The 16,107-nt window shown below is 39.2% G+C and overlaps 1 protein-coding gene across 3 annotated transcripts in view; it reads right to left on the bottom strand.

The window, feature by feature from the left end:
- Positions 1-4,764: 4,764 nt before the first annotated feature.
- The window catches only part of stat6 (signal transducer and activator of transcription 6, interleukin-4 induced), a 60,125-nt gene continuing 48,782 nt past the window's right edge, over positions 4,765-16,107 (bottom strand). For all 3 annotated transcript variants that reach the window (XM_020459885.2, XM_020459886.2, XM_031803750.1), the window contains 8 exons: positions 13,452-13,546; positions 12,960-13,093; positions 12,610-12,759; positions 12,320-12,386; positions 12,038-12,106; positions 11,780-11,827; positions 9,380-9,487; positions 4,765-7,739 (listed from right to left, as the gene is read on the bottom strand). In XM_020459885.2, the coding sequence (XP_020315474.1) occupies positions 7,679-7,739; positions 9,380-9,487; positions 11,780-11,827; positions 12,038-12,106; positions 12,320-12,386; positions 12,610-12,759; positions 12,960-13,093; positions 13,452-13,546 (732 nt within the window). In that variant the 3' untranslated portion in view covers positions 4,765-7,678. The remainder of the gene's footprint in view (positions 7,740-9,379; positions 9,488-11,779; positions 11,828-12,037; positions 12,107-12,319; positions 12,387-12,609; positions 12,760-12,959; positions 13,094-13,451; positions 13,547-16,107) is intronic.

The following is a 16,107-nucleotide window of genomic DNA, read 5'->3' as shown; positions in this document are numbered from 1 at the left end:
CTGTCCATATGTAGCTTGTTTTTGGTGGCAGGAATGGCTGAAGAATTGCAACATTTACCTGGAGATAACTCTGCAGATAGCACTGCTGGGTGGTTTGAAAAGTCATAGTCAAATCAATCAATAATATAGTAACACGTTTAGCTAAAATGTTCATCTTTAGTTTACAATCTGTAGAAACAATGAGAACAGAAAGGTTCAAAACCTTTGTGAAACTTCACAGCACAGGTGAAAAATATATGGCAAATAGAAATCAAAACAGAGATAGATGGGAGGAGTTGAATGGAGCTGAAGGGTGGGGCTAAAAACAACAAGATAACTAATGTAAAATATACTGTGTCCGGAAAATGTATATAGATTCAGAACTTTATTGAAACAGCACAGTTAAAAATATATGTCAAATAGAAGATAGATGGGAGGGGTTGAGGGGAGCTGAAGGATGGGATTGAAAACAAACAAAAGTTAACTATTGTAAAATACATTGTGCCCGTATAATGTGTATAAGCTGTAAGTAGAAGCCTACAGTAAGTGTTGTTGTCCATTCGTTTACTCCAATTAGGGGAGGGGTGGTAGGGTTAGGGGAAATGAAAAGAAAAATTATTTAAAAAAAAATCTAATATATATATTTAGCCAAAAATATATGGGAGATTGGAAATGATGCACAAAATTACATTGATGGAAGCTACAATCTATCCTCAATATTAAAAGCTGTTTTCTGCCTGGCCTGTAGATATTGGTAAGGCAAAGACAAACCAGGCTCAGAATGAACTTGTTGGGTGGTGGGTTGCTGTATCTCTTTTGTGGTCTATGTATTCTGCCTCCCTCCCGGCCAGTTCTGCATTGGTAAGCATTCTATTGTGGGTGTAAGCCTGTTTTACAGAGGACGGGGTTAAAACCTGCAAGAGTGGGGAATTTATCTTCTATCACCTCTCTGCTTCAGACTGCTGACACCAACACAACTAACCAATCCACAGCCCCTCTCTCTACCATCCAACCCATAGCTCGCTACCATCTATCTCCTACTCTCCAACATCAGCTCCAACACTATTTGGTAGAAACGCACGCTACAGCACACAGAAGCCAGGACAATCTCCTACTCTCCTCAATACCAGTCCTGGGCTGCCTCACAGGCACTACATTGTGGTAGAAATACTTATTACAACTCTCACTACAGCACAGACATACAACCTGGAGAACTGAGTAGAACATACATGGCCGTAGACTAGTAATATAAGAATATAATGCACTGTGTACAAAACACTAAGGACACCTGCTCTTTCCATGACATAGACTGACCAGGTTAAAGATGGTAGGGGTTGAATGGAGCTGAAGGGTGGGACTAATAACAAGATAACCAATGTAAAACATACAGGGTCTGTAAAATGTATATAGGTTGAGAAATTTGGTGAAATAGCAGTTAGAAATAGAAATAGAGGAAGGACTAAAAACAAACAAAATATATATTGTAAAATATATTGTGTCTGTAAAATGTGTATAAGATGTATAAACTGAAAAGCCTAAGTGTTATTGTTAATTAGTTTACTCCAATTAAGAGAAGGGTGGTAGGGTTTGCGGGGAATATAAAGGTATATTCAAAAAAAAAGTATGTATATCTATATACAGTTGAAGTTGGAAGTTTACATACACCTTAGCCAAATACATTTAAACTCAGTTTTTGACAATTCCTGACATGTAATTCTAGTAGAAATTCCCTGTCTTAGGTCAGTTAGGATCATCACTTCATTTAAGGAATATGAAATGTCAGAATAATACTAGAGATAATTATTTATTTATGCTTTTATTTCTTTCATCACATTCCCAGTGGATCAGAAATTTACATACACTCAATTAATATTTGGTAGAATTGCATTTAAATTGTTCAACTTGGGTCAAACATTTCAGGTAGCCTTCTACAAGCTTCCCACAATAAGTTGGGTGAATGTTGTACCATTCCTCCTGACAGAGCTGGTGCAACTGAGTCAGGTTTATAGGCCTCCTTGCTCACACACGCTTTTTCAGTTCTACCGACAAATGTTCTATGGGATTGAGGTCCGGGCTTTGTGATGGCCACTCCAATACCTAGACTTTCTTGTCCTTAAGCCATTTTGCCACAACTTTGGAAGTATGCTTGGGGTCACTGTCCATTTGGAAGACCCATTTGCGACCAAGCTTTGACTTCCTGACTGATGTTTTGAGATGTTGCTTCAATATATACACATAATTTTACTTCCTAGTGATGCCATCTATTTGTGAAGTGCACCAGTCCCTCCTGCAGCAAGTCACCTCCACAACATGATGCTCCCACCCCTCTGCTTCACGGTTGGGATGGTGTTCTTCAGCTTGCAAGCATCCCCATTTTTCCTCCAAACATAACGATGGTCATTATAGCCAAACAGTTCTATTTTTGTTTCATCAGACCAGAGGACATTTCTCCAAAAAGTACGATCTTTGTCCCCGTGTGCAGTTGCAAACCGTAGTCTGGCTTTTTTTATGGCGGTTTTGGAGCAGTAGCTTCTTCCATGCTGAGCGGCCTTTCAGGTTATGTCGATATAGGACTCGTTTTACTGTGGATATAGATACTTTTGTACCTGTTCCCTCCAGCATCTTCACAAGGTCCTTTGCTGTTGTTCTGGGATTGATTTGCACTTTTCACACCAAAGTACATTAATCTCCAGGAGATAGAACGCGTCTCCTTCCTGAGCGGTATGAAGGCTGCGTGGTCCCATGGTGTTTATACTTGCGTACTATTGTTTGTACAGATGAACGTGGTACCTACAGGCATTTGGAAATTGCTCCCAGGGATGAACCAGACTTGTGGAGGTCTACAATTTTTTTCTGAGGTCTTGGCTGATTTCTTTTGATTTTCCCATGATGTCAAGCAAAGAGGCACTGAGCTTGAAGGTAGGCCTTGAAATACACCCACAGGTACACCTCCAATTGACTCAAATGATGTCAATTAGCCTATCAGAAGCTTCTAAAGCCATGACATCATTTTCTGGAATTTTCCATGCTGTTTGAAGGCAACAGTCAACTTAGTGTATGTAAACTTCTGGCCCACTGGAATTGTGATTCAGTGAATTATAAGTGAAATAATCTGTCTGTAAACAATTGTTGGAAAAATTACTTGTGTCATGCACAAAGTAGATGTCCTAAATGACATGCCGTAACTATAGTTTGTTAACAAGTAATTTGTGGAGTGGTTGAAAAAATAGTTTTAATGACTCCAACATAAGTGTATGTAAACTTCTGACATCAACTGTAGGTATGTGTATTTATATATGTATGCATATGTGTATGTATATATATATTTACCCCCAAAAAGATACGGGGGATTGGAAATGAAGCAGACAATTAAATTGATGGAAGCAACAATCTTTCCACAATATTAAGCTGATCCACTCCTTAAAAAAAAAAAAACTGTGGGAAGCATTGGAGTCAACATGGGCCAGCATCCCTGTGGAATGCTTTCAACACATTGTGGAGTCCATGCCCTGACGAATTGAGGCTGTTCTCAGAGAAAGAAAATGAGGGGGGGGATGCAACTCAATATTAGGAGGGTGTTCCTAGTGTTTGGTATACTCAGTGTATATGCCAAAGCGACTTAGTCATGCGTGCATATATTTTACATACATGTGGACCCAGGAATTGAAACCACTATCCTGGCGTTGCAAGCACCATGCTCTAACAACTGACCTACAGAGGACCACTTGTCTAGTGCGCTTTAGAGCAAGATGTTAATCTGCCTGTGAACAACAATCTGTGGCCATTCTCCTTCAAGAGGCAGTGTGACTCTGGTGGGAGTGCTGATCTAGTATATGTTATTCATTATGATTTAACAGGCAAAACGAATTCTAGATCAGCAGTCCCACCCTGGAATGTTTTTTTGAATATGGGCCCAAGTGCCTTTGCTGAGAGGGAGGTGAATAGAAGTATGCTTATCATTGAACTGTGGAATCTCCAGATGGCAGTTGGTCAAGTTGTAGAGTTGTTTTAATCCCTGTCTTAATCCTCTTGGTGTTGATCTTATATCTGTTTTGTGTGTTTCTTTGTCTAATTAAAGGAAATCAATCCAAAATTCGAGAAAGAGTCGAACGATTATATTGTTTAGAAGACAGACAAATACTGTTACATGCAAAAGGATTGTTGCCTATATTTGATGATCATGATGAAGTCATTAAGGCAGGGGTAGTTAAATTGAATCAGCTGGGCAATAAGGGCATCTATGATGATGATACACAAAACCAACTATTAACAAATGTCTCACTCAATTCCATGGAAAATATTAAGGATAGCTGAGTAGTTCTTGAGAAAACCTAAAATGTATTTCCTTGATTGCTCACATCCTTTCTTCCATCGGATGAGTTCAGAGGTCTCTGACAGAGTTGATAAAAGCTGCTGTTGAGAAAAGCCTGGAGTTATGTTTTAGTTTAGCTTCAGACTCTGTTACATTGTACTTGTACTTGAACCCTACTTGAACCCTAGGATCTTAATTTAGTCACTCTTTTGTTGCTGAGAATTTTCCTGCATAGCAGGAAATGCAAACTTGTAGTGTATTCAAGGTTTAAAAAGGCTTCTAAAGTTAGTAATTTCCACTTTAAAATATGAAAAATGTATCAACCCCTACAAAAAATGTCCATTATTTATAATGCACATAATAATTCACAATTCCTGTTGCTTTAGGATTATTATCCTGCTGTAACAAACTGGCTCAAATTAAGATCCTACAGCTGTACATAAGGACTAAATAAGACTGTCATAGCCATGACATGACAGTTTATGACAACTCTTTTAATAGTTCAAAGGAAAATAAATCTGTGTGAAGGTGGGTTGGTTTATATAGCCATGGGATTTACAGGAAATACATTTATTGTGGAACTATGAATAATTATAACTTGTGAAGCATTCTGATTATAGTGCACACCCGCTTCATTTGCTCACAACAAATTTAAAAAAGAAGAGAGAATGCTTCCGAATACGTGTTTGAGCAAAATATCAAGATACCTTTTCATAGTTGAGAATAAGACAGAATATATAATGGAGTATGGCATTCCCTTAGAGATAACAAAAGCGCTACTGGTCATTTAAAGGTAACGTAGTAAAAATGACAGAAAAATAACAAAGCATTATATAGAAAGATGTTGTTTTGTATAATACATATACTATCATAATAGCAACCTATATTGGTGTCTACTCATCTGAAACAACTATATTTAATCTCGTCACCCAACAATCAATGATTTAATATCATTCTACTATGTGACTGTGTAGGTTATGTCATGGAATACTGTATAAGATGCCATGTAAAATCAACCATCTCCCCGTCTTACAGACATTAAAACTAGGTACAACTAAGTTATTTACAATAAAAAGAAAACGTAAAAATGGAAAGATATTTTCATTTTAAGCATTAGAGATCCAAACAGAATAACAATTATTTGGGGGGGGGGGGGGGTCTGAAAGTGTGGAAGTCCCCTTGTAATCTACTAGGATATGAGGAATGTATAATTTGTACATACAAGAAAACAATGATAAATCATCAAAACTACTACATAGTGAACTATCATATTGACAGCTAATAATGATGCCGGTGTATTAAAGAAACACTTCACCTATTTCTAACCTCATATTCATTATATCCAGACCCATAAGTGTCTACATATGTGCAAATGGTGTGTTTCTGAAATAGTCCTTTAAATGGAAACTACATTTACTGTATAGAAAATATGTATGTAAGTACTGTATGAACACCCAACATGCACTTAATATGGCTGTGATCTGGTTTATTCCATTGTTAGAAAGCCTAGAAGTTTGTTCTCAGTCTCATACTGTAAGTAGCCTGGTTCCATATATGTTTGTGCTGGTATATTGCTAACTCATTTGGTCGTTGTCTTGGCTATACTATACTATTTATGTTGTCTGCATAATGTGGTAGTCTTCCCTTAGTGTAGTTCCATCAGTCTCATATCCTTTATCCCAAAGTAGACAGAATCGTGACAGACGAAACAGACCAATGCACATGCGAGATTTGGTTCTGGGTGCCAAAATGCCAGGCCACAGCCTTTGCAAGAGTTTTACTAAATAGATGATCCAATGGCTTTTAACACACTTCTATATTATAAACTAGGGCAGTCGTTCCCAGATCTGGTGGTCCTCAGCAAAGGAAGAAGTTGAGAATGGGAACCACTCAACTAGGAGAAAGGAGTGATAGGTAGAATGTCTATGTCTCTCAGAACATCTCATCGCTCTCATAAGAAGAATAGAATACAAACATTGTTTCCCATTCCCCTTCATTATAAATGGGGGTCAATATACTATCATAATAGCAACCTAACTTCGTTGTACATTTTTTGTTATACATAAATAACAAAACATGCCGAAAAGCTGCTCTGTTTTTCAATGTACATGTAACCAGGTAAATGGTTTGCAATGCTCCGACGTAGGGAAATAAGAGCCTGCGAGAAGAGCCCTGTGGCGTTAGGATTTTTGGCATGGGAGAGTGGGAAATGTGGGCACCCGGTGTCCATGTAGGCTACACATAGCTATGTGTATGGAAAACATTACATCACAGGTAAGACATTGAACTTATTTAGTATAATCTGTTTGTAACTCTACCCACTACTTGAAGCTTAATGTTCCAGTCGGTAGCTAACTATCACTCACTCCCTCACGTGGCTGCCAGCACCGTCATGAAAAGGGGCATGAGAGAAGCTCTACAATATTATGTTTTGAGAATGCTCGGGAGCAGTCAATGTTGAAAAGTAATCTTTAAACATGTTTTACTTGTCTTAAATGTAGTTTTGTAATTGACTAAAACAAGCAGACAACAAGAAAATTGTGTTTGAAAAAGGTTGAGGTGTTGCTGTGAACCAACGGGGTAACCTAGGTAACCCCAGGTCGTTTTCCCCACAGGCGGGCAGGGGGCCACAATGTTCTAATACCGACTGGGAGTATAGATGAAGTAAATAGGTCAATCAAACTCAACTAAAACAATGGAATTCCTATGAAAACACTTGGGGGAAAGATCCCGATTCTCCTCATTGCCCCCCAGCAAAATTAGCTTACATTTAGGCTAATGTTTATAAGCGTATTTCACACTATGTTGAGGTAAAAATCGGAGTATAATGCTTGTGTAGATGTCAACTGCATCACATGTTCATGTCATCATTACCAATCAACTGAATTACAGTTAAAAAATTACTACCACCGATTTCTGTATGCTAGCTATGCTAACCATCTTATACAAACGGGAGTTAGCATTTAGCAGTCACTTCTAAACCTGAAAAGTTCTACATGTTATGCAGCGAAAATCCTTGCTGTCAGAGTGCAGTATAACTGCAGTATGCAAAAAACACAGTTTTTTTACTGCTGTAATTTTGCAGTGTAACTGCAGTTAGAGTGCAGTATAATTGCAGTTATTCTACAATTATGCTTCTAAAATACCACAGTCGACTGCAGTTCATGCACTTTTACTGCAGTTTCAAAACTGCAATCTTTTTTTGTAAGAGAACAGCCAAATACATCCAAAACGGACTTAAGTAAGCACATTATGGGCCTGTTACAATACATAAATCAAGACTGATTTGACGAATATCCACTTGTTAGATCAGAGTGATGAGAAACTGTCTCCACTGGGCTCCTCCTCCTCTTACATTCCCCCCTCGTCCTCTTCCTCCACTTCTTCCTACTCCGAGAGAGTGTTCAGAATCTCCTCTAGCTCCATCTCAGAAGTTGGGCCCTGGGACCTGAAAACACAAACACACAGTATATGGAGGGGTCTGAAGTGCTGTCCCAGTGAGGGGTCAAATACAGTGCATTAACATACCCCTCAAAAACATACCCCTCAAATACATACCCCTTAATTTATTATACAACTTGTTGTTTACAGCTAGAATTCAAAATCCATTAAATTCCTTTTTTCACCCATCTACACACAATAAATACCCCTTAATGACAAAGTGATTTTAGTAAAAAAAAAAAATGGAAATGTTTGCAATTTTATTGTAAATGAAATACAGAAATATCTCATTTAGATAAGTATTCACACCCCTGAGTCAATACATGTTAGAATCACCTTTGGCAGCGATTACAGCTGCCAGTCTTTCTGGATAAGTCGTTAAGAGCTTTGCATACCTGGATTGTACCATTTTGGCACATTTTTTAAATTATTCAAGCTCTGTCAAGTTGGTTATTGATCATTGCTACACAAGTCTTACCATAGATTTTCAAGTCAATTTAAGTCAAAACTGCAACTAGGCCACTCATCAACATTTAATATCATCTTGGTAAGCAACTCCAGTGTATATTTGGCCTTCTGTTTTATGTTATTGTCCTGCTGAAAGGGGAATTTGTCTCCCAGTGTCTGTTGGAAAGCAGACTGAGACAGGTTTTCTTCTAGGATTTAGCCTATTCCATTTCTTTATATCCTGAAAAACTCCCTAGTCCTTGCCGATGACAAGCATACCCATACCATGATGTAGCCACCACAATACTTGAAAATATGAAGTGGTACTCAGTGATGTGTTTTGTTGGATTTGCCCCAAATATAACACTTTGTATTAAGGAAAAAAAAAAGAATTGCTTTGCCATATTTTTTTATTCTGTCCAGGTTTCCTTCTTTTCACTCTGTCATTTATGCTAGTATTCTGGAGTAAATACAATGTTGTTGATCCATCCTCGGTTATCTCCTATCACAGCCATTAAACTCTAACTGTTTGAAAACCACCATTGTCCTCATGGTGAAATCCCTGAGCGGTTTCCTTCCTCTCCGGCAACTGAGTTAGGAAGGGCGCCTATATCTTTGTAGTAACTGGGTGTATTGATACACCATCTAAAGTGTAACTAATAACTGCATCATCCTTAAAGGGATATTCAATGTCTGTCCCCCCCCCCCCCCCCCCCCCATCTACCAATAGGAGCCCTTCTTTGCAAACCATTGAAAAACCTCCCTAGTCCTTGTGGTTGAATCTGTGCTTGAAATTCACTGCTCGACTGAGTGACCTTACAGATAATTGTATGTGTGGGGTACAGAGATGAGGTAGTCATTTAAAAATCATGTTCAACACTATTATTGCACACAGAGTGAGTCCATGCAAGTTATAATGTGACTTGTTAAGCACATTTTACTCCTGAACCTATTTAGACTTGCCATAACAAAAGTGTTGAATACTTATTGACTCAAGACAGCTTTTCATTTTTATTCATTTCTAAAAACATAATTCCACTTTGACATTATGGGATATTGTGTGTAGTAGATCAGTGACACATCTCAATTTAACCCATTTTAAATTCAGGATGTAACACAACAGAATGTGGAAAAAGTCAACGGGTGTGAATAGTTTTTGAAAGCACTCTATAGCCCCTCTTCCAGTGTGGTGTCACTCACATGTCCGGGCCAGGAAAGAGTCCATTGGGATTGGAGAGGGGGTCAGGATACATCCCCCCCTGTAGGGGTACTGGGGCCAGCTGGAAGGGGGTTTGGAACTGGTTGTTCCTGATGAGAACATACAAAAGACTTAGATTTTTATTTGTAGCTATATTCAATTATGTAACTGTTATTTAACCAGATGAGTCAAGTTAGCCTGTTTTTGATCTTGCCAACTCCAGTGACAACGAGTTGGCATGATAGCAGCAAACAGACTGGCACTCAGGCTAGAGTCCTGTCACTGGTCAACACACAGTAGCTCACAATTGCATGAGACATGAAACTAACAGAGTCTGTCTGCGATTTAAAGCAACTGTCCAGTGTTTCCAGATTCCTATTAATTAATTATATGAGGGGAATCGTTTTCCTTACAAATGTTTTAAATTAAGTATGTAAAAAATAAACTTTTCGGTATTGGAATGGTGTGGGTGTATACCAGTCACCAAACACATGCATAAACACACAAATTTACTCAGAATATCATGTTGTTCTCAAGGCATAAAAAAACAAACAGATTTTTGTTCAGAATATTGTTTGATCAAAGAAAGGCTAGTTCTAAGACTCTGTGTGCTACATTGCTTCATTTCTTGTTACAAAAGGAATAAACTACTATCATTTATTATTGTGACAACCAACCCCATACTGTGTGACATCAAACCCCGTGATGGGGCTGTTTGTCACAATTGAACCGAGTGTGTTTTCTGACTAACGACTCCCATGTTGGAATAAGGGACGTTAACTGTGAAATGAGTCTTAATATGGTGCTGAGAAATACGCATCAGATTAAAAAGTGTGACAACCAAATACCTACACCCTACTGTTGTACTTGCCTGTCTTGCAGGAACACTTACACTTCTCTTTTCTTACTAGCACTGACTTTGCTGATAGCTGCTTTGTTGAGGAAAATGTTTACTATGACATGTGGTTGTCTTATCTACAGTGTCGTGAAAAAGTATTTGCCCCCTTTTTAATTTGTTACTGAATGTTATCAGATCTTCAATCAAAATCTAATATTAGATAAAGGGAACCTGTGTGAACAAATAACACAACAATTACATAATTATTTATTTATCGCATAAACAAACGTATGCAACACCCAATGCCCATGTGTGAAAAAGCAATTGCCCCTCAGTAGCTGGTTGTGCCATCCAAACACTTCCTGTAGTTCTTGATCAGTCTCTCATGTTGCTGTAGAGGAAATGGAGAACTGCTGTGACTAAGCAACATTTGTGGGTTTTCAAGCATGAACTGCTCGTTTCAAGTCCTGCCACAACATCTAATTTGGGATTAGGTCTGGACTTTGACTAGGCAAGTTGTCCAGGTCCTGAGGCAGCAAAGCATCCACAAACCATGGTATGAGGTTCTTACTGTGGAATGCAGTGTTTGGTTTTTGCCAGGCATAATGGGACCCATGTCGTCGAAACTTTTGAATCCTCTGTCCCATAGAACATTCTTCCAAGAGTCTTGATGATCATCCAGGTGCTTTCAGGTGATATTTGGCAAACTTCTGTCAACTTTTTGGACGACATGGGTCCGATTATGTCTGCCGAAAACCAAACACTGCATTCCACAGTAAGAACATTTAACCAACAGTCAAGCATGGTGGTGGTAGTACGATGGTGATGGTGATGGTGATGCTTTGCTGCCTCAGGACCTGGACGACTTGCCTTAATAGAAGGAACCATGAATTCTGCTCTTTTTTAAAGAATTCTACAGGAGAATGTCACTCATCTGTGAGCTGAAGCGCAGCTGGGTCATGCAGCAAGACAATGATCCAAAACACATAATCAAGTCTACATGAAAATGACTAAAAAGCAGCACATTTGAAGTTTTGGAATGGCCTACTCAAAGTCCAAACCTAATCCCAATTGAAATGTTCTGTCAGTTCTCACTTGGAAACCCACAAATGTCACTGAGTTAAAGCAGTTCTGCAATGCAAGAGTGGGCCACAATTCCTCCACAGCGACTGATCAACAACTACAGGAAGTATTTGGTTGCAGTCATTGCAGCTGAAGGTGGAACAATCAGTTATTGAGTGTAAAGGGGCAATTACCTTTTCACACAGGGGAATTGTGTGTTTCATAACTTTGTTAAATAAATAAAACAAGTAGACTTTTTTTGCTATTTGTAAACTCAGATTCCCTTTATCTAATATTAGGTTTTGATTGAAGATCCGATAACATTCAGTATCAAAAATATGCAACAATAGAGAAAATCAGAAAGGGTGCAAATAGTTTTTCACGGAACTGTAGCTACCTTAATATGAATGCACTAACTGTAAGTCGCTCTGGACAAGAGTGTCTAGTAAATGTGTCTTCCCGGCACGGTAGAGTTTATCACATTGACTAACAAGGTACTTACGGAGAGAGAGAGTAGAATGGTGATGCACTGGCTCCATTCCCCTGGTCCCTAAGAGAGAATGATGAAGACCTTGTGAAGTCTGTTTGTGTGTGTGTGTGTGTGTGTGTGTGTGTGTGTGTGTGTGTGTGTGTGTGTGTGTGTGTGTGTGTGGACTTGACCAGAATGTCCTGACAAAATAGGAAAACAAGAACAATACTGAAAAGTAAATATGGTGTGTGTGTGTGCGCACGCACATGTGAGTGAGTGATTCAGACTCACATGGCATAGAAAGAGGAATTGTTGTCCTGTGGGGTCTCACTATGCTGAGGAGAGTCACAGTGGGCTTCCCTGCAAACACATACACACACACACACACACACCAATAAGTCACAACACATAGTTTGTGTTCAACAACATCATGTTAGCTAACAAGGTTGTTAGGTAACAAGGTTGTGTCCCAAATGCCACCATATTCCCTGGTCAAAATAATGCACTACATAGGGGATAGGGTTCCATTTGGCACAGAACCATGGTTAGTTACATAGCTTCTGTGTAACTTACACTCCTACTTTGGTCTGGATGGAGACTACGAGGTATCCCGAGGTGGTATCCCGAGGTAACGGGTTATCTGGTCAAATGAGGCAGGGAAGAAGATTGGAATTCCCATTAAAACTGATATAAACAATATTATTGTCATAATATTAATCTAATTCAAAGCTTCTTCTCACAAATAATATTCTATCGCTCTCTGTGTGTCTCTGTCTCTCTCGTTCTCGCTGTCTGTCTATCTGCCTCTCGCTCGCTGTCGCACCCCCTGCCCCACTTTCTGGTTGGTCATAAATAGGACTTGCCTGTGTAGTATTTTCTGAACACGTCATTCTTCGGCAGATCTGGATAAACGTGTGTGATGAAGTCGATGTCTTGAATACGGTCACCAAGGGAACGGATCTCCAAGTCTCTCTTGGTGGACGGTTGAATATTCTGGATCTTCTGGCCCCCGTCTGGAAAGAGGGATGGAGGTTGGAAAGGAGAGAGAAAGAAAGGCCAGTTTAATAGGAATGTATCTCAGAATTTCTGGATTCCAGTGTTCTATTCCAGAGGTAAGCAGTCAGAATGGAAAAACAGAGCATGAGAAACTCCAATAGAGACTGTAAACCAAGTCGTACAGTGGACAGACAGACGGACAAGACTAAACCCTTACTCTCTGATGGAGCCACGTATGCAATGGTGATGCCTCCTATCTCAGAGTCGCTGAAGCGCAGTAAGAAGGTCCCGTTGGGCCGGTCCTTCAGAATCAGGTGGAGGTGCTGCTTACCGATGAAACCAAATATCAACCTAGAGGAAGGAAAACACCAGGACACACAGTTATCTATGTGTGTGTGAGTCATATTCATTTTCTTTCAAATACTTTAACTGTGCTCGATTGAACCAATGGAATAGTCCCAAAGGTGAAAACCCTGTCCATCTGACACTCAAAACACTATTTGAAAACAGGTCTTCTCTGTGTCTCTCACTGGTAGACAGTCTTATTTATTAAGACACACTGTAGCAAAAACATTTTCAAAGACAAATTAAAACAAGCGTTTCTTATTGGATAAGTTCAGGTAGTCCTTTCCTGTTTCAGTCTGTTTTCTTCCGTTTGGTGCTTAATGAACAGGCCTAGCTCTGTCTCTGACTGCTAGACATGACTCACCCGTCACTCCAGTAGCTCTTCAGGTGCTTTTTGGTAAGCTCTATCACACCATCAAACCACTGCCAGAAGGTGAAAGGTCGTCCAGGGAGCACCTCCTGACCAACGAAATTACACTGTTTAATCCCTCTGCTTGTTACATTTCACTCTGTTCTGTCCACAACATTACTAGCAATCATGTGGCACATGGAGTTACCCTAGAGGTGGTAGGTGCACAGGACCTTGTGCCGACCCACTGGGCACACCACGTAATTTCAACGTAGAAATGCAGGTAATATTTGGTTGAGACGTTGATCAATGAGATTTCAACCTTTATTCACCCACTCAGCCAGAAGTTTGTTGAATTCCCAATGTGTTATCCCTATGCTTCAACCCATCTAAAAGCACAATTGTAACGATGTGCGCTGAGAGTCGGGAAGCAAGTTCAGAGAGTGAGTGTTTTAATAAATAAACACAACATAATACAAAAATAAGAAACACGAACAACGCACAGAACTGACACAGGAACAGAAACAATGATGCCTGGGGAAGGAACCAAAGGGAGTGACATATATAGGGAAGTGATGGAGTCCAGGTGAGTCTGATGACACGCAGGTGCGCGCCATAACAAGCTGCCTGGTGACCTCGAGGCCGGAGAGGGAGCCCACGTAACAACAATGTTTCAATGGAAAAACTATGTCTGACTTTTGCTTTAAACTTCACATCTAAATGTGTTATTACTGCACTTTCAGCCATTTAAAAGCAGAACAAAGTTCAAATGGGGATACTACAGATATTTTGTATTTATACAACTTATAACTGTGTCTTATCACTGTGCTTCATCTAATAGCACAACCAAATGACCAGGGCCTGGTTTCCCAAAAGCATCTTAAGGCTAAGTTCACCGTTAGAACCTTCGTAGTAGCATTGTTAAATCTCTGAGCTGTTTCCAAAAACCATCGTTACTAAAGTTGCACTTGAAAATGCACTTCGGCGACGGCCTCAGACCACATAGAACAGTCCGTCGGCAGATGCATCTTTTTACTCATAGAAGATCGCTTCTAAACATACATTTCAATATGTTTATCTGTCTCTCTGTGACCGCTGATAACTTCGCCACAAAGTTGACTACAAATACAAAGTTGCCAATGCCTGTGCAATTGTTACAAACAAGCAAAGGATTCAAATGAAAACTGAGATGATTGCATTAACAGATAACTGACTCCAGTGCTTCCTACAGTTGTGTCAAGTTGGCTGGATGTCCTTTGGGTGGTGGACCATTCCTGATATACATGGGAAACTGTTGCGCCTGGCACCTACTACCATACCCCGTTCAAAGGCACTTAAATATTTTGTCTTGCCCACGTCTTGCCCATTCACCCTCTGAATGACACTCATACACAATCCATGTCTCAATTGTCTCAAGGCTTAAAAACCCCTTCTTTAACCTGTCTCCTCCCCTTCATCTACACTGATTAAAGTGTATTTAACAAGTGACATCAATAAGGGATCATAGCTTCCACCTGGTCAGTCGATGTCATGGAAAGAGCAGGTGTACTTAATAATTTGTACACTCCGTGTACAGTAGGCCTATAGGCCAGATAGGTGTTTACATTTCAAAGATATTAAAATAAATTTCATGTTCATTCAATTGAATTTTATTTAGCTATTTGGGTAGTCTGTCATTTTTGCCTCAACATATTTCATGATGTGTAGCCTAACGTGCTCGATGATGTGCCAAATCTTGATTGAGTGCATTATTATAGGGTAAGCATTAGAATAAGACGCCCCAATATTTGCTGCCATAGGTGATAATAAATAAATACTGTTACATTAGTTTGTAAGACAGCCTTAACGTTAGGCTATTTAAAGTCATAATGAATTGTGTTTGGTTGACAACGCAACCAAATATAAACATTTAAAGGATATGTACTGTATCTAAGGCTTGGATAGTTTAATCTGAACCACTGGCTTAATCCTATTCTTTCCCTTTGTTTTTTGGTCATGAATCCAACATATGAATTATTAATTTGTAGACAAACTGGAATTAAAACCAGAGTCAGTGGCCCAAAACCAAGTCAGTGGCCCAGATAGAACTAGCCTAGCAGAAGATACATCTCATTCAAATGTTGATATTTGGTTGCATTGACAACCAAAACACAATTCAAGATCCAGTTTGTCTACAAATTAGCCATTTATATGTTGGAATCAGGTCTCCATCCTAACCAAAAATCAAAGTTAAATAGGACTAAAACAAATCAAACTTTAAATACACTTTTAAATAAAGTTTGATTTAGTCCTATTCTAAGTTAGATGTTTGGTTGAGATGTGAATCCAACATATTAATTATTAACTATATATATTGTCTATTTTTAGTTGAACCCTGGGTTGAATTGAAACACTAGCTGTTTCGAATGCTAAAAAGGCCGAAATAGTCTCATTGATGATATATGACTTATAAAGTATGGTTACATTTCATTTGCTCTGTTAAATCTACCCTTTGGAATTACTTCAATAGCAACAGTGAATCTATTTAGTTATTAAGAGATCTCTCATGAGTCATTCTCACTAAAGCACGTTGCTAATAGTCAGTGACAAACATCAAAGCTGGGCTTGGTTAAAACACTGGATGGGAGACCAAATGGATCGCTGTAGATAGATCCAACTCTCCAGTAGGAGG

Source organism: Oncorhynchus kisutch, linkage group LG24, assembly GCF_002021735.2.
Source record: "Oncorhynchus kisutch isolate 150728-3 linkage group LG24, Okis_V2, whole genome shotgun sequence".
Taxonomy (NCBI): Eukaryota; Metazoa; Chordata; class Actinopteri; order Salmoniformes; family Salmonidae; genus Oncorhynchus; species Oncorhynchus kisutch.
The sequence above is the reverse complement of the archived record's forward strand: the minus strand, read 5'-3'. Positions and strand labels throughout refer to the sequence as shown.